General features: G+C 46.1%; 1 protein-coding gene across 1 annotated transcript in view; it reads left to right on the forward strand.

Annotated features, from left to right (window-relative positions):
* Positions 1-18,339, forward strand: part of srebf1 (sterol regulatory element binding transcription factor 1) — a 37,518-nt gene extending 19,179 nt beyond the window's left edge. The window contains 10 exon segments of the mRNA XM_046306062.1: positions 3,034-3,292; positions 7,356-7,522; positions 7,682-7,850; positions 8,169-8,277; positions 10,633-10,742; positions 14,354-14,486; positions 14,664-14,829; positions 15,408-15,590; positions 15,716-15,827; positions 16,021-18,339. Coding sequence (XP_046162018.1) covers positions 3,034-3,292; positions 7,356-7,522; positions 7,682-7,850; positions 8,169-8,277; positions 10,633-10,742; positions 14,354-14,486; positions 14,664-14,829; positions 15,408-15,590; positions 15,716-15,827; positions 16,021-16,241 — 1,629 coding nt within the window. The 3' untranslated portion in view covers positions 16,242-18,339.
* The last annotated feature ends 308 nt before the right edge of the window (positions 18,340-18,647 follow it).

An 18,647-nucleotide genomic window follows, 5' to 3' on the forward strand; every position in this document is an offset into this window, starting at 1 on the left:
ATAAGGATGTTAAGCTTGAAAGGGCTAGTAACTGTGACAGCATGGAATTCAAAGGAGGCGATAGACAGATGGGTAAGGGGAGAAAGAGAGAATGACCACTTGGGAGAGATGAGGATCCCGGTGCCACCACCCCGCTGACCAGACGCTCTCGGGGTGTGCGAGAACACGTGGGCGGACGAAGAGAGAGCAGTAGGAGTAGCAGTGTTGTCTGTGTTGATCCATGTTTCCGTCAGTGCCAAGAAGTCGAGGGACTGGAGGGAGGCATAGGCTGAGATGAACTCTGCCTTGTTGACCGCAGATTGGCAGTTCCAGAGGCTACCGGAGACCTGGAACTCCACGTGGGTCGTGCGCGCTGGGACCACCAGAGTAGGGTGGCCGCGGCCACGCGGTGTGGAGTGTTTGTATGGTCTGTGCAGAGAGGAGAGAACAGGGATAAACAGACACATAGTTGACAGGCTACAGAAGAGGCTACGCTAATGCAAAGGAGATTGGAATGACAAGTGGACTACACGTCTCGAATGTTCAGAAAGTTAAGCTAAGTTTTTCATCAAACTAGCTTCTTTCAATGGTGCCACACGTTCCAGGGTTAGGACTGTAACCACCAGAGGACTTGAAAACAATGTTTCCATAACCTACTGCAGGCCTGAAACCTAAGGGTTTAACCTTCTGAATTAATGATTATATTGAAGATAGAAGCCGCCTCTTAATGAGTCCCGAGAGCCCATCTGTTATCCAACGATTATTATTGTTACTATTAACCCTGCATTATAGATCTATAAAATCCCCTTAGATAGTAGATAACATGTTTTCCAACACTTGTTTTTCACAAGGGCTATTAGCAGGACAATAGACATGATGTGGTCCCAAAAACACCTCTCTGACATAGGGTCCAACATATCTCTTGATGTCATTGAATGTCTCGCCAGCTTTGATCCATGCCTGGCCTGCAGCACGCAAAGTTCTTTGTTTGTCAGACGAATCATTGGGTCAAAACAAGAGATGGTTAATGTTCTGAGGAAGAAAATATAAAATAAATAATCATTAGATAGTGTCTTACAGAGCCTTTCCGTAAGTTCACTCCAGTTTCTTCAACTGTCTTCTGATGTTGATGTTGTGCGATGGTGCCAGCACATTCCAGATTGCCTTTGCCGATCGCTCATCATCTTCAACCATCAGTGAGTCGATGGCTTGAATCTCCCTGGAAATGGAATACAATGTCAAAATGTGCAGCGTACAGTAATGACCAACAGTCCATTTATTTAGGCATTATGTTTAGCATTATTAGGCATATTTTACAGTATTGTCGCCTACTGTACCTGTTCATTTTCCTGGGCTTTCATGTTCGGCATAACACCGGCAAATAGCACTGTCCATGACCATAATCCCCAAGTCAAACAGTATTTTACCCACATGTTTAATTATCCAAGACTCCTTTCTCTTCTCTGTGCTGGAGTTCTTTTAAGTCGCCCACCCCTGATGGGCTATCAGCAGGACAACAGGCTGCGTTGTTTTATAACCTCATCTGGATGGTTCCATAACTAATTACTATGTGAATAAATATCACTGAATGACAGAAATATTGGAATAAAGTAGGCTAATGAAGGCAACAAATGGTTGCTTACTGGAACACCCAAAGTCATCCAATTGTTATAAGAGGATTTGAAGCAGTAGCCTACCAGTGTGTAGGTTTTTCTGCACCGTTTTGCACTCCTCTAAGACAAGCATGGGGACTAGACTTGATAAATCAATGAGATTTTCATTTTCACTGAATCTATTTGGGTATTGGTTAGCCTGCAATTAGGGTGTGGAAATGTTCGGATTACTTTGCTCTTCACTCGCAGTCACTTAGTAGCCTACTCCCGACCGGTCACGTTGTACAGTGCCATATTTTCCTAATGGAAACGCAGAGGCTTTCATTTTTCTTGGAGTAGACACACTATAATATTAATCAAATTAATTAAGCAAAATTTCTTATTCAATCCCGTGTACTATGTTCTTACAAAACTAAAAACAGTCAAATGCTTCTCAAAGATTCCCTCTGGTGGTCAAACTAGCAGTAACTAGCATTAATGGCAACAATGGCTGACACTTAAATAGCGTGCCATAGAATTCTGCAGTTCAACGCAACTTTTAGGAAGAACCACTCTAATGTAGATAGAAACGGGGCAATCCAAGAGGTTGCTATAAAATGAATGTCAAAACAGTTTTCTTTGCCCCATGTCATTATAAATTACACAGAATTAATCATTAGATTGTTCTCTACAATATTATAACCGGAATAAACTTGTACTTTACACGGTTGTCAAATGTAACGTTCATTTGCTGTGAGCATTTAGACTACACTGCTGTAGGTTGTATCTCTTTCAAATTTGGTGTTATGAGGTGGAATCATTTGGAGGTGTTTCAACTGGTTGGACCACTCAAAAGTCAATTGGATACCTTTGTCATTTTCACCTCCAGATCCTTGTCTTTCATTGCCTATAACTGATCAATCTACATTGAGAGGGGCTGTTTCCATGACGATTTAAAGGGAGAAGACTCAGAAATACACAATGAAAACAGGAACAGATTGTCTTCGTGGAGGGTGGATATTGAAATTCAGTCTTTTAGCTTTGTAAATAAATATATATTTAGGCCCCATTTTTTTAGTTTTGTCTTCAGTGGATTTCATTTAGAAAACGCCGTTGTCAGTTGACATCCGAAGTTAGCTCCGCCCTGCCGCAGAGCAGTGCCACAGAGTTCTATTGAGCAGTGACCACTTTTTGATTATGCTTGTGATGACATTCCATTCACTCTAAACATGCTAAATTCTCAGAGTAAATTGTTGGTAACCTTTGAACCATATATGGTAGAGGCATGGGGTTGGAACTATTGTTTTTCTGACAGAATTTTCTATTGGATGGACATATTTCTATAAACCGTGAATTAATTAAGAATTGTATGGGTGAACAGTCGGAAGCTCATGAGGTCAACAAACACACACACCCATCCCCCACCATCCATACTTACCCACCTCTCTCCCTCCCCCAATAGGGAGACTTTGCCCAGGCCAGTCAGAACCTATGGACCTGCCTCAAGGCCCTGGGTCGCCCCTTACCCACCTCTCAGTTGGACCTGGCCTGTGCTGCCCTGTGGGCCCTGCTCCGCCTCTGCCTCCAGCGACTAGGGGTGGGTCGCTGGTTGGCTGCCAGGGCTGGGGGGCTCCGTGCCAGGGGGCTCCGGGAGGATGCTCGCATGAGCAGTCGCGACGGTGCCCTGGTCTACCACCGCCTGCACCAGCTGCACATGACCGGTAGGTGGAAATTGGAAACGGGACTTGACCTGTGGCTCAAATGCTAAGGGTAAGGCTAACCTTGTCTACCTTGTCAATGTTACAAGCTAGTTGATTGATATGATTTAAGTGTCATACACCTACCGATACCCAGCCCAAATGGGCTTACAAGACACTACAGAACAAAATAACATTTGACAAATTATATGCATACAGTGATCATTGCCGGTACAGCTACACAACAGGCTACCATCTAGCTGCCCTACACAACAGGCTACCATCTAGCTGCCCTACACAACAGGCTACCATCTAGCTGCCCTACACAACCGGCTAGCATCTAGCAGCGCTACACAACCGGCTAGCATCTAGCAGCGCTACACAACCGGCTAGCATCTAGCAGCGCTACACAACCGGCTAGCATCTAGCAGCGCTACACAACCGGCTAGCATCTAGCAGCGCTACACAACCGGCTAGCATCTAGCAGCGCTACACAACCGGCTAGCATCTAGCAGCGCTACACAACCGGCTACCATGTAGCCGCCCTACACAACCGGCTACCATCTAGCCGCCCTACACAACCGGCTACCATCTAGCCGCCCTACACAACCGGCTACCATCTAGCCGCCCTACACAACCGGCTACCATCTAGCAGCCCTACACAACCGGCTACCATCTAGGAGCGCTACACAACCGGCTACCAATCTAGGAGCGCTACACAACCGGCTACCATCTAGGAGCGCTACACAACCGGCTACCATCTAGGAGCGCTACACAACCGGCTACCATCTAGGAGCGCTACACAACCGGCTACCATCTAGGAGCACTACACAACCGGCTACCATCTAGGAGCACTACACAACCGGCTACCATCTTAGCAGACGCTTTTGTCTAAAGTGACTAATAGTTCTGTGATGTGATCGCTGCAGGAATTGAACCCATAACCTTGGTGCTTTTGGCATCATCTGCCATGCACAGTGACTTGAATTTTGAAATGTGTTGCCTTTCCTTCATCCCTTGCCATGGGAAGTGTTCTGTTGCAGTCCCTGGTTAGAAGTAGAACAGCAGCAGCAGTCTCCCTGTGGCCTGCCCTGGTCTGTGTGGTGTTTACTGGCACACTTAGTTTTAGCCTGCCTGGAGAGAGAGCGATGGGCTGCACTGAGTAGCCAGAAGAAGCTTACTGACAGTACCGTCTGGTCTGGGCCCCCCCACACACTCACACCACCCAACTCTAACCCAGCTAAATCTGGCCCGACTGTCAACATGTTTGGCTTCTCCACTGCGCTCCACTCTCCTCAGACAGAAGGCTAATCCAGTGAAGAATGCATGCTCCACCGACCTCAAGGAATTATTATATTTCTATCGTCTGAAATGAGGGCGCTTGCCAAACGGGCCCCCCTTCTCTCCCTCCTCCTGTCCATACTGTTGTCCAATCAAATGGGATGGCTGGTGATCCGGCCCATTGTTTTGTGTGGGCATTGGCACTGCTGGTCTGGAGAAGCACTCTGCAGTCTTCCTGAGCCAGGGTCACAATGAGAAGGAGAGGAGGGTCGTCTCCCTGAGCCCCTCACACAGTCACAATGGCTCTTGCTCAATTGTCTAAAATGTCCGTCCTCTCCACCTCCTTTCCTTTATTGCACTGATCTGAAATATCTGACCAGGTGAAAGCCTGTCACCTTTTCACCTATCAAGTCTTTTCCAATTGGTGAAGATGAAAGGGAGGAGATTTTTAAGCAATTAAGATGGTGCCAGAGAGAGGAGGAGGGAATAGCAGAGCCCCTTCAGCCTACACCTCTCACAGCGAGAGGAGGGTCGAGCCCCCCACCCTCCCTCTCAATGAGTGTTTGGGCCTCTTCCAGTCAGCAGAATTAGGCTCATCCACACCTTAATCCTGATCACAGATCAAGACAGTCTCTGACACAATGTGCTGTTTTTCTCCTGTTAGCTTGGCTCTACACCAGGGATGGGCAACTTTGATGGGGGGTGGGGGCCACAAAAAAATTAACTCATCATGAGGGGCTGCAGTGGCTCGTGGGTCTGCGTAGCCACATCCATACCCACACATGCAGTCAGAGTCCTAGACTTTTGGAGGCCCTAAGTCAAGTTGTGTTGAGGGAGGCAGTTTTATAGCAAGTTTGCTGCAATTCTACCATTTTGCCATGGAGCGGAAAGAAGATTTAGCAATTTTATAACTAATTTCATGCAATTCTAGAAATTATGCCAATAGGGTGGAGAGAAATGTTTGCAGTTTTTAATATGATATCTAAGTGAGTGACTAACAAAATCAATGGCTGCCCCCCGTTCACTAATTCAACCATTTTCACTACAATCTACAAAATGTTAGCTGACAAGGGCTTATTAAGTGGCTGTCATTTACTGACAAAACAAGCAAAAATGCTGATGCAGCCTCATTTCGAAATGGCACATGGTGTATTCTACTATTCTAATTCTCAACAGTAAGTTGAGATGTGAAAATACTTGTTTTATTAATGCATTCACACGCACATCCACGCATACATGACTCTACCCAAACGTCCCACTGGGAACACAATGTTTTAATCAACGTTGTTCCCACTTCATTTCAATGAAGTTAACTTGAACCAACATGGTTCTACCAACTGTAGCTCAGTTGGTAGAGCATGGCGCTTGTAACGCCAGGGTAGTGGGTTCGATCCCCGGGACCACCCATACGTAGAATGTATGCACACATGACTGTAAGTCGCTTTGGATAAAAGCGTCTGCTAAATGGCATTTATTATTTATTATTATCTAGGAGCACTACACAACCGGCTACCATCTAGGAGCACTAAACAACCGGCTACCATCTAGGAGCACTACACAACCGGCTACCATCTAGGAGCACTACACAACCGGCTACCATGTAGGAGCACTACACAACCGGCTACCATGTAGCCGCCCTACACAACCGGCTAGCATCTAGCCGCCCTACACAACCGGCTAGCATCTAGCCGCCCTACACAACCGGCTACCATGTAGCCGCCCTACACAACCGGCTACCATGTAGCCGCCCTACACAACCGGCTACCATCATGCTACCATCTAGCCGCCCTACACAACCGGCTACCATCTAGCAGCCCTACACAACCGGCTACCATCTAGCAGCACTACTCAACCGGCTACCATCTAGCAGCACTACTCAACCGGCTACCATCTAGCAGCACTACACAACCGGCTACCATCTAGCAGCACTACACAACCGGCTGCCATCTAGCAGCACTACACCAACAATACATTTCTCCTTCTCCTCCAGGCATTATGAACAAACTGAGCAATCTCAAACATGCCCTGTCTGAAACAGAATTTAAGCCTCCGCTCGTCCCGTTGTCACCAACGTGTCCCTGCTCGTCCCGTTGTCACCAACGTGTCCCTGCTCGTCCCGTTGTCACCAACGTGTCCCTGCTCGTCCCGTTGTCACCAACGTGTCCCGTTGTCACCAACGTGTCCCTGCTCGTCCCGTTGTCACCAACGTGTCCCTGCTCGTCCCGTTGTCACCAACGTGTCCCGTTGTCACCAACGTGTCCCTGCTCGTCCCGTTGTCACCAACGTGTCCCTGCTCGTCCCGTTGTCACCAACGTGTCCCTGCTCGTCCCGTTGTCACCAACGTGTCCCTGCTCGTCCCGTTGTCACCAACGTGTCCCTGCTCGTCCAGTTGTCACCACCGTGTCCCTGCTCGTCCCGTTGTCACCACCGTGTCCCTGCTCGTCCCGTTGTCACCACCGTGTCCCTGCTCGTCCCGTTGTCACCACCGTGTCCCTGCTCGTCCCGTTGTCACCAACGTGTCCCTGCTCGTCCCGTTGTCACCAACGTGTCTCAGATCCTCATACAGTGGGAAATAAAACAAACACTAAATGGGTTCAGATTTCCCCAAGATCACACAGTAGGTACCTTCTCTCCTCTGCAGTACTACTGTCCAATACAGAGTTATCCACTAGCTCCCTACTCCTACACACTTTATGTAGACCTGAGAGGAATGGATGCGTGTTTTCAGGAGTCTTTGTCTGAAAATCCTGTGTGTTTTCTGTGTTTGTTCAGCCAAGCTGTCTATAATCAACGGGTGTGTGTGCAGGTAAGCTGGGCGGTAGCCACCTGTCTGCGGTTCACATGGCTCTGAGTGCTGTAAACCTGGCCGAGTGTTCAGGCTCCTGTCTCCCCGTGGCCACGCTAGGAGAGATCTACGTCTCTGCAGCCCTAAGAGTCAAAGCCAGCCTACCCAGACTCCTTCACTTCTCCTCCGTGAGTAACATAGTTCGGTTACCAAGTGGTGTGGGTGTTTGTGAGAGAGGGGGAGGCGTTGGCTATAATGTGTGGTTTGTTGCTCAGTGTATCGTGTGTGTCTCTCTGAGTCTACCTCGTTACTCACTCCTGTATCTCCATGTCTCTCTCCATCCCCAGCGTGTGTTCCTGAGCAGTGCCCGCCAGGCTTGTCTCTCCTCCAGCGGCAGTGTCCCCCCGGCCATGCAGTGGCTCTGTCACCCTCTGGGCCACCGCTTCTTTGTGGACGGGGACTGGGCCGTCCGCAGCACCCCCAAAGATAGCATCTACAGCCAGGCAGGGAACACAGGTCAGTACTGTAGACACACCTGCTGCACTGTCGGAACTAGAAGCACAAGCATTTCTCTACACCCGCAACAACACCTGCTAAACACGTGTATGTGACCAATAGCACCTTATTCCCTGGTATATAGTGTACAACTATTGACAAGAGCCCCTCAGAAGAATGAGCGTTGAGAGGCTCTACAGGTGGACAGCTTGTGTCTTTATGAAAGGAAACACCTGTCATGGAAACTGGTTATGATGAAAGCAATATGGGCAACAAGATTTCATTGTCGAAATTGGTTGCCATGACTATGCTAACCCTAATTCTTCTCTGTCTCCGTAGTGGACCCTCTGGCCCAGGTGACCCAGGCCTTTAGGGAACACCTTTTGGAGAAGGCTCTATACTGTGTGGCCCAGCCCCGGGGGGAGAAGATCCCCAGTGATGGAGAGGGGTAGGTGCAACACACAGCCAAATAGTGTTCTCAGGTTATCTGCAGAAGTCTTAAAAGTTGACTTTATCAATCCCACCGAATTTTAGCCAGTGGTGGCTAAAGTTAGCTGATGTTTCTAGTGGCTGTAAAAAAAAAACATTTAAAAAATGCCCATAGTCTACTTTCAGGGCGTGGAGAACCATCTAACATTGAGTTGTAAAATACAGAATGTTTACTTATTAATATTCTAGGCCTTATTTTGTCTTAAATTGTCTACAATCCCTTTTTGAACAAGCCTTTTACGTCTTTTAAATACTTTTAACTAACTACAGTTGAAGTCGAAAGTTTACATACACCTTAGACAAATACATTTAAACTCAGTTTTTCACAATTCCTGACATTTAATCCTAGTAAAAATTCCCTGCCTTAGGTCAGTTAGGATCACCACTTTATTTTAAGAATGTGAAATGTCAGAATAATAGTAGTGATTTATTTCAGCTTTTATTTCTTTCATCACATTCCCAGTGGGTCAGAAGTTTACCTACACTCAATTAGTATTTGGTAGCATTGCCTTTAAATGGTTTAACTTGGGTCAAATGTTTCAGGTAGCCTTCCACAAACTTCCCACAATAAGTTGGGTGAATTTTGTCCCATTCCTCCTGACAGAGCTGGTGTAACTGAGTCATTAAAAAAAAAATGAGGTCAGTTAAGAACAAATTCAGATTTTCAATGACTGCCTAGGAACAGTGGGTAAACTGCCTTGTTCAGGGGCAGAAAGACAGATTGTTTTTACCTTGTCAGCTCAGGGATTCAATAGTGCAACCTTTAGGGTTAATAGACGAACGCTCTAACCACTAGGCTACCTGCCGCGGTTTGTAGGCCTCCTTGCTCGCTCACTCTTTTTCAGTTCTGTCCTCAAATGTTCTATAGGATGGGGTCAGGGCTTTGTGATGGCCACTCCAATACCTTGACTTTGTTGTCCTAAGGCCATTTTGCCACAACTTTGGAAGTATGTTTGGGGTCATTGTCCATTTGGAAGAGCCATTTGCAATCACGCTTTAACTTCCTGACTGATGTCTTGAGTTGTTGCTTCAATATATCCACATAATTTTCCTCCTCATGATGCCATCTATTTTATGAAGTACACCAGTCCCTCCTGCAGCATAGCACCCGCACAACATGATGCTGCCACCCCCGTGCTTCACGGTTGGGATGGCGTTCTTCGGCTTGCAAGCCTCCCCCTTTTTCCTCCAAACATAACGATGGTCATTATGGCCAAACAGTTCTATTTTTTTTTCATCAGACCAGAGGACATTTCTCCAAAATGTACGATCTTTGTTCCCATGCTCATTTGCAAACCGTAGTCTGGATTTTTCATGGTGGTTTTGGAGCAGTGGCTTCTTCCTTGCTGAGCGGCCTTTCAGATTATGTCGATATAGGACTAGTTTTTCTGTGGATATAGATACTTTTGTACCTGTTTCCTCCAGCATCTTCACAAGGTCCTTTGCTGTTGTTCTGGGATTGATTTGCACTTTTCACACCAAAGTACATTCATCTCTAGGAGACAGAACGCGTCTCCTTCCTGAGTGGTATGGCGGCTGCGTGGTCCCATGGTGTTTATACTTGCGTACTATTGTTTGTACAGATGAATGTGGTACCTTCAGGCGTTTGGAAATTGCTCCCAAGGATGAACCAGACTTGTGGAGGTCTTCAATTATTTTCTGAGGCTGATTTCTTTTGATTTTCCCATGATATCAAGCAGTGGCACTGAGTTTGAAGGTAGGCCTTGAAATACATCCACAGGTACACCTCCAATTGACTCAAATTATGTCAATTAGCCTATCCGAAGCTTCTAAAGCCATGACAATTTTCCAAGCTGTTTAAAGGCAGTGACCTTAGTGTATGTAAACTTCTGACCCACTGGAATTGTGATACAGTGAATTTTAAGTGAACTAATCTGTCTGTAAACAATTGTTGGAAAACTTACTTGTGTCATGCATAAAGTAGATGTCCTAACCGACTTGCCAAAATTATAGTTTGTTATCAATACATTTGTGGAGTGGTTGAAAAACGAGTTTTAATGACTCCAATCTAAGTGTTTGTAAACTTCCGACTTCAACTGTAAGCTGTGTGTGTTCTCAAGGACAACTAATAGTATTTTAAATACTTATAACTCAGCTGTGTGTGCATTCCTCAGGGAGAACTAATATTCTTTTAAGTACTTTTAACTAACTAAGCTGTGTGTGTGTGTTCCCCAGGGAGAACTAATAAGTATTTTAAATACTATAACCCAGCTGTGTGTGCCTTCCTCAGGGAGTACTAATAGTATTTTTTAAATACTTTTAACTAACTAAGCTGTGTGTGTGTATTCCCCAGGGAGTATGCGGATGCTCTGGAGTACCTGCAGCTGTTGACTAGTGCATCAGACGCCGCCGGAGCAAACACCCAGTCCTTTGCCATCGGATCCAACATGGCCACCGTCACTGGTATGACTCCTGGCCTTATATTTATGTGTCTATATGCTGTGGTCCGAGTTTCACCTCTGCAGTTCAGGCACAATACTGGGTGTCTCTCATTTAGGGTGTACTTGACAGTGTATCTGTAGTCTAAAGTGGCTTCCTCTTCTTATCTCCTTTCCTTCAGTCACACTGATCTTCAGTAACATGTCTCTATCTTCTGACATTGCTTCCACTGATCCCTGTGTTGTCAGATCAGTGCAATCAAAGACGAGGAGAGGAAGCCACTCTAGACTATTGAGATGCCCCCTCAGATAGCCTCGCTCCTTTCAGCACCTCTCTCTCTCTCTCGCTCATTTTCTCTGAGAGGAGATGGGAGGTTAAAAGGCATGGTCCTCCGCATCGCTCCATCTACCTGTCCTGTCAAGCATCTAATCATCTTGGATAAGTATGTAGAGATGGAAGAGCTTTTGAAAGGAGACTTTTCTTGGCATGGTGTTAGATTGCCCAGTCAGCATAGCTATCTCTTTGTGTGAGTGGCGTTTGATTGGATGTGATTTATTAGGACGCCAATGGGAGCTTTTCTTACTGGGGTATGACACATAACCAAAAATACATTACAGACAAAATACTTTACATTTTAAAGTGTGTGTGTGTGTGTGTACGCGCACGCGCATCTATCAGTTACACATACGTCAGTACATACACACAACAAGTAGGTCACATGGGGGAGAGGCGTTTTTTTTATTATTATTTGTAAAAATGTATTTCACCTTTTTATTTAACCAGGTAGGCCAGTGGTGAACAAGTTCTCATTTACAACTGTGACCTGGCCAAGATAAAGCAAAGCAGTGCGACACAAACAACAACACGGAGTTACACATGGAATAAACAAGCATACAGTCAATAATACAGTAGAAGAAAAAAAAGGGGGGGAAAAAGTCTATATACAGTGTGTGCAAATGGCGTGGGGAGGTAGATGTTGGCTTTGGGGATGACCAGTGAGATATACCTGCTGGAGCGCGTGCTATGGATGGGTGCTGTTATCGTGACCAGTGAGATATACCTGCTGGAGCGCGTGCTTTGGATGGGTGCTGTTATCGTGACCAGTGAGAGGTACCTGCTGGAGCGTGTGCTTTGGATGGGTGCTGTTATCGTGACCAGTGAGAGGTACCTGCTGGAGCACGTGCTATGGATGGGTGCTGTTATCGTGACCAGTGAGAGGTACCTGCTGGAGCACGTGGTACGGGTGGGTGCTGTTATTGTGACCAGTGAGCTGAGATAAGGCGGAGCTTTACCTAGCATAGGCTTTTATTGATGACCTGGAGACAGTAGGTCTGGCGATGAATATGTAGCGAGGGCCAGCTGACTAGAGCATACAGGTCGTAGTGGTGGGTGGTATAAGGGGCTTATAATAGACTGCATCCAGTTTGCTGAGTATTGTAAGCTATTTGTTGTGCCGTGAGGTGTTGCTTTATTTGTTTTTTGAAACCAGGTTTGCTGTTGTGCTAATATGAGATGGAAGGGAGTTCCATGCACTCATGGCTCTGTATAATACTGTACGTTTCTTAGAATTTGTTCTGGACCTGGGGACTGTTAAAATACCCCTGGTGTCATGTCTGGTGGGGTAAGTGTGTGTGTCTGCCAGTGCTGTGTCTAAGATGACTATGCAAACGATTTGGAATTTCCAACACATTAATATTTATTATAACAACTCTTAGCCAAGAGACACTGGCATGCATAATATTTATATCAGCCCTCTGATTACAAGGAAGAGCCAGACGTGCCGTGCTGTTCTGGTCCAGCTGCAGCTTAACTAGGTCTTTCTTTGCAGCACTTGACCATAGGACTGGACAATAATCAAGATGACATCTAACTAGAGCCTGAAAGACTTGCTTTGTGGAGTGTGGTGTCAAAAAAGCAGAGCATCTCTTTATTACGGACAGAAGTCTCAACCAGCTTTACAACCATTGAATCTATATGTTTTGAACCTGATAGTTTACAATCTATGGTAACACCAAGTAATTTAGTCTCCTCAACTTGTTCAACAGCCACAACGTTCATTACCAGATTCAGCTGAGGTCTAGAACTTCAGTAATGATTTGTACCAAATACAATGCTCTTAGTTTAAGAAACCACTTTATTATTGGCCACCCATTCCAAATACTGCTACTCTGTTAAGGGTTTCAGTGACTTCATTAGCTGTGGTTGCTGATGTGTATATGGTTGAATCATCAGCATACATGGACACACATGCTTTGTTTAATGCCAGTGGCAGGTCATTGGTAAAAATAGAAAAGAGTAGAGGGCCTAGAGAGCTGCCCTGCGGTACACCACACTTTACATGTTTTACATTCGAGAAGCTTCCATTAAAGAACCCTGATATGGCAGAGGGTGAAAAGCAATAATGCATACATTTTCTCAACAGGTTATGGTTAATAATATCAAAGGCTGCACTGAAATCTAACAGTAAAGCTCCCACAATCTTCTTCTTATATATTTATTTTGTGCCATTGAAGTACATGTTGAGTGTCATTCTCTATAAGCATGCTGAAAGTCTGTTGTTAATTTGTTTATTTGGTCAAACACTATTTTTTTCAAAAGTTTGCTAAGTGCTGGCAGCAAGCTGATAGGTCTACTGTTAGAAGCAGTAAAGGCCGCTTTACCACACTTGGGTAGCAGAATGACTGTCTTCCCTCCAGGCCTGAGGACAGACTTTCCTCTGGGCTCAGATTAAAGATATGACAGATAGGAGTGGCTATAGAGTCAGCTACCATCCTCAGTAGCTTTCCATTTGTATGTTTTATTTAACCCTTATTTAACTAGGCAAGTCAGTTAAGAACAAATTCTCATTTACAATGACAGCCTACCATCTAAGTTGTCATTGCCAAGAGGTTTGACATTATTGATCGATGACAATAATTTTTCCACCTCTCCCACACTAACTTTACAAAATGCTTTTCTTTCAGTATTGTTTTTGTTATGCATGTGTATGATGGCTCACTGTTCGTTGTTGGCATTTCCTGCCTAAGTTTGCCCACTTATCCAATGAAGTAATCATTGAAATAATTAGCAACATCAAATGGTTTTGTGATGAATCAGCCATCTGATTTGATGAAAGCTGTGTTGGCCCAATGTTAAGCAACGGAGGTCTTCTCCCTTGGAGAGATGTGCCTATCAGTATAGCTGCAGTATTAGCAGGTTGTGACCATGCCAGAGGGGGAACATGCCAGAGAACAGCTGGATTTGATCATGTGTGAAAGGGAGAGAGATAAATGAAGGGGTGTGTCTGTGTTTCAGCATGTCTGGATAGTCCCACATAGATGTTCTAAACCTGTCAACATCGTGTCAACTAACTATCCTCTAACCTTCAACATACATTTAAATCTAGCCCTAAACCTAAACTCTTCCCTAAACTTAACCCTAGGCCTCACCCAAAACATAACCCTTGCCCTTATCCTAAACCTAACCCCAAACTTAACCCTAAACATAACCCTGAACTTAACCCCAGCAAGCTGTTGTGTATTAACAGAGTTACAGTTGATATCTCTAGATCAGCTACAGGAACTATCCCAATAATAACCTGTCTCTGTGTGTATTTTCTTTATTGACTGTGTGTAAACCTTGTCTGGGACCTCCAGGCTGTGACCTTCATTCCAAATGGTGGTCGTCGGTTGCCGTGGTGATCATTAACTGGCTCCAAGGAGACGACGCAGCGGCTGAGAGACTGTACCCCGCCGCCGAGCACCTGCCCCGTAGTCTACAGACTGCAGAGTGAGTGTACACACACGCACACACACACACAGCCGAGGGACTGTACCAAGCTGTAGTAGAACATTCCGGAGTGACATACAGATTATCCTCCCCACACACACACACACACACACACACACACACTTTCCCAGTTCTTCTCCACCACCTTTCTGAAAAGAGTTGTTCATGTGTCCTCAGGAGTCCGTTGCCCAAGGCGTCTTTGAACACGTTCCGAGCGGTGCGCGCCATGCTGACCAAACCAGAGAACTGTCAGCTGAGTCTGAGCCACAGTGAGAGGGCCAGCGGCCTGCTGAGAGACAGCCTCAACCTGGGACCACACTGTCACAGCAGCAGCCTAGACAAGGTACACACACACACACACACACACACACACACACACACACACACACACACACACACACACACACACACACACACACACACACACACACACACACACACACACACACACACACACACACACACACACACACACACACACACACACACACACACACACACACACACACACACACACACACACACACACACACAGCAGCTATGGCCAGAGCTGTGGTGCATTGTAGTTGCATTGCATGTGTCTCTCAGCTGGGTGCAATGTTCCTGCAGTGCAAGACAGAGCTGGGCCCCATACAGCACAATGAGCAGGATACATCAATACACCCTGACACACTGTTACTGCCTTTCAAACTAATGTCATTTTCAATACGCACACCATAAGGTTTGCTTCTCTCTCTTGACCCCTCTCTTTCTCTCTCTCGGTGTCTCTCTCTCTCTCTCTCTCTCTCTCTCTCTCTCTCGGTGTCTCTCTCTCTCTCTCTCTCGATCTCTCTCTGTCTCTCTCTCGGTCTCTCTCTCTCTTTCTCTTGATCTCTCTCGGTCTCTCTGTCTTTCTGTCTCTCTCTCTTTCTCTCTCCCCAGGTGGTCCAGTTGCTGCTGTGTGACCTGCTGCTGGTGATGCGGACTAACGTGTGGCGTCTGCAGCAGAGCTCCAGTCCCGGGGGTCTCTCCTTGCAGGCCTCCCCGGCCGAGCTGCACGGCTTCCAGCAGGACCTCTCCTCCCTCAGGAAGCTGGCCCAGAGCTTCAGGCCCGCCATGCGCAGGGTAGGACGTGGAGGAAGACATACATACACATGTAGACACGGGCACATGCATGTATATGGACACAGGTTGATCTAGGTAGATTTCTGACTTCTCACTCATCAAACACTGTTCTCTCTCCCTCTCAGTTGTTTCTTCATGAGGCAACCGCCAGGCTGATGGCTGGGGCCAGTCCCACGCGAACACATCAGCTCCTGGACCGCTCGCTCAGACGCAGAGCCACCCCCGGAGCCAAGACGGGTAACTGCATGGAGGGTTTTTTGTAGTTTGCGTGTGTGAGAAAGGTTGGAAGTTCTGTGGGTTTTGTGTTCCTTTTTTAAGCCTTTCATAATGAGGTCGAAAGGGACACGGCGCGATATGAGTGTTATCTGTGTAGTATCCCTCTCTGTATCCCCACAACTCACCTGTGTGTGTTGTGTGTGTGATTCTACAGAGGAGTGTGAGATGCGTCCTGGCCAGAGGGAGCAGGCTGAGGCGGTGATGTTGGCGTGTCGCTACCTGCCCCCCTCCTTCCTGTCGGCACCGGGCCAGCGGGTGGGCATGCTGGCGGACGCAGCCCGGACACTGGAGAAGCTAGGGGACAAGCGCACCCTCCACGACTGCCAGCAGATGATCATTAAGCTGGGCAGCGGCACCACTGTCACCTCTGCCTAGACGATACAGAGCGAGGCAGAGAGACCAGCCCCACACACACACACACACACACAAATGGATATAGGAGGTTTTTGGCATTTGGCCTGCAGCTGACGAACAGACATACAGACAGTCTAACTAGACATTGAGAATCATATCAGGCATACAGACAGACGAATAAACATACCTGACAGTTACCTGCCATTAGTTTCATATCACCTGTCAGTAAACAGTTCTCAGAGTGACAGTTTAGCAGGGGAGGACTTCACCCCAGTAAAGTGTTGCTGTTGACATTGTTGACATGATCTGTCATGTAAGCTAGTCATCATCCACCAGGATATATAGGTTCACGTTTCTGGTTCTTTTCTATTCCCCTGCGTGAAATGCACTGTAGTGGCGGAGTGTGTCCACTGGGTGGGGTTCTGGCGCCCTCTGCAGGACTGTGAAGGTGTGATGGCTGGGAGTGTGTGTGTGTGAGAGAAGGGGAAAGGTTTCTACCTGCAGTTGTACACTACTAGACCCATGTTTTGATTGGACGATGCACCGTACACAGCAAAGCACTCTGTTGTGATTGGTGTGTTTAGAGAGTGGCTGTCTGTCTGATTGGCTGCAGTGGGAGGAGCAAACTGCGTTGGGACAGACTGGTCTTTTTGAGGAGCACAACATTTCAGAAAAAAATAGAAATATATCGTATAGAGCAGACGGGTTTCTCTATCATGTTGAAAAGAGGACCGTGACAGCTCTATACATTGTGTTTCTATCTGCGATGGTCTGAAATGTTGCATCTCTGTCATGTCGTTTAATCTGCACTGGCCCAGAGGGGCTGTATTTGAGGAGTTCTGTAATATTGTAGCTTTTCCTTTTCATATTATTTTCTTTATCGTTGTTGCTGTGTATATATTTTACAATGTATTTATAATCTGTCTGAGATTTGTTCTGCTGATCAGTATTTTCCATTGGCCGGGTGATCATTATTACTTTCCACCCTCATTGTGTAGCATAGGCAGAGGCTTGGGGTCCAATGGGGAGTATGGGTGAGTTCCAAATGGCACCCTATTCTCTATATAGTGCACTACTTCCTTTAGACCCTAGTCAAAAGTAGTGCACCCCAAAAGGGAATAGGGTGCCATTTGGTATGTGTTACTTAACCTATGTTTGTTGCCACAGTTGGTAAGTGTATCAAAAAAGGGGACAGTGTCCATGTGCTTTTGGGGCCAAGAAGCGGCAAAGACCATTCAATATTGTCATCAGACTCATGTGAGCGTTTGCACTATTGCGCAAGGTATGTGCTGCCATTATGATGATATCAGAAAGAGTTGGAAGTGTTGAGTCCTCGAGCGATAGGCTCCAGTCTAGGGTTGAGCCGCTGGGCCACCCATAACAGAACGTTGACTTTAATGGGAATGTCCATTCTAGTAATTATATTTCTATGGTGGTGACCCCCCCCCCCCCCCCCCCCCCAAGTCACTCCGTTCAAGACCAATAGCTTACAAAAGAGCCCGAGTCTCATCTAGTATTTCTAGATCTCATGATTTAATTGACTCTTGTTATTATCATCTTCTTCAAAAGAAGGTCTGTAGGGAGGCTGCCACACCCTCCTGTAGTCAGGCCCCTGGGTCCTGTTCACTAGGCCCCAAATAGAAGAAAATGGGTTGTTCTTGTCCAATAAAAAACTGTCATTTTTGTTTTAACTTTGAAAAACGTTTTTAAAACGTGTGCTCCTTTTGAACAGGACCCGACCCATATGTTAAAATGACAGAGTGAAAGAGTTGTGTGTGTACAACCCAGTTCCAGAACCACAGTTTTTGTTTTCAGAAGACTGTAAAACCCCATTTGGTTCTTTAGCATGCTTTTGTTGTGTTTATCCCAGGACATGCTAGTTTGTAATAGTGTATCATTGTAAATGCCTGACTGAGGGACACTGGACTGATGATTCCTTCCTAGTGTGTTGGGTCAGTCTGGTGTGACTATGTTAAATCATCACAACCACATCTGAACATGTAGTATTATTATTATTTAGTTTCTTAGTCAACATATTCTTTCCTTTCTTGTCTTTCTCCTTCTTTGCTCATTGGTTTATTCCTGGATATGTAAATAAAAATACAATTTTGTAACGAAATGCCTCAGGGCCTCTTGTGGTGCATTGATGGGGGCGGGGGTTTGAGAGAAACTGAAACTACCCAACTGTTGCTGTCCTAATCCCTGATTCTACAAGAAAATCTGATGTTCCCTTGAGAAAGGCACTTAACCCTAATTGCTCCAGGGTCACTGTTGATAATGGCTGACCCTGGCTATGACCCCACTCAGAGGGTGTCTCAGGGAGAGTGGGATAGGCAAAAAAACATGTTATTTAACCTTTATTTAACTAGGCAAGTCAGTTAATTAAGAACAAATTCCTAATTCCAATGACTGCCTAGGCCTAGGAAC

The sequence above is a fragment of the Oncorhynchus gorbuscha genome, linkage group LG16 (genome assembly GCF_021184085.1).
Source record: "Oncorhynchus gorbuscha isolate QuinsamMale2020 ecotype Even-year linkage group LG16, OgorEven_v1.0, whole genome shotgun sequence".
NCBI classification, from domain to species: Eukaryota; Metazoa; Chordata; class Actinopteri; order Salmoniformes; family Salmonidae; genus Oncorhynchus; species Oncorhynchus gorbuscha.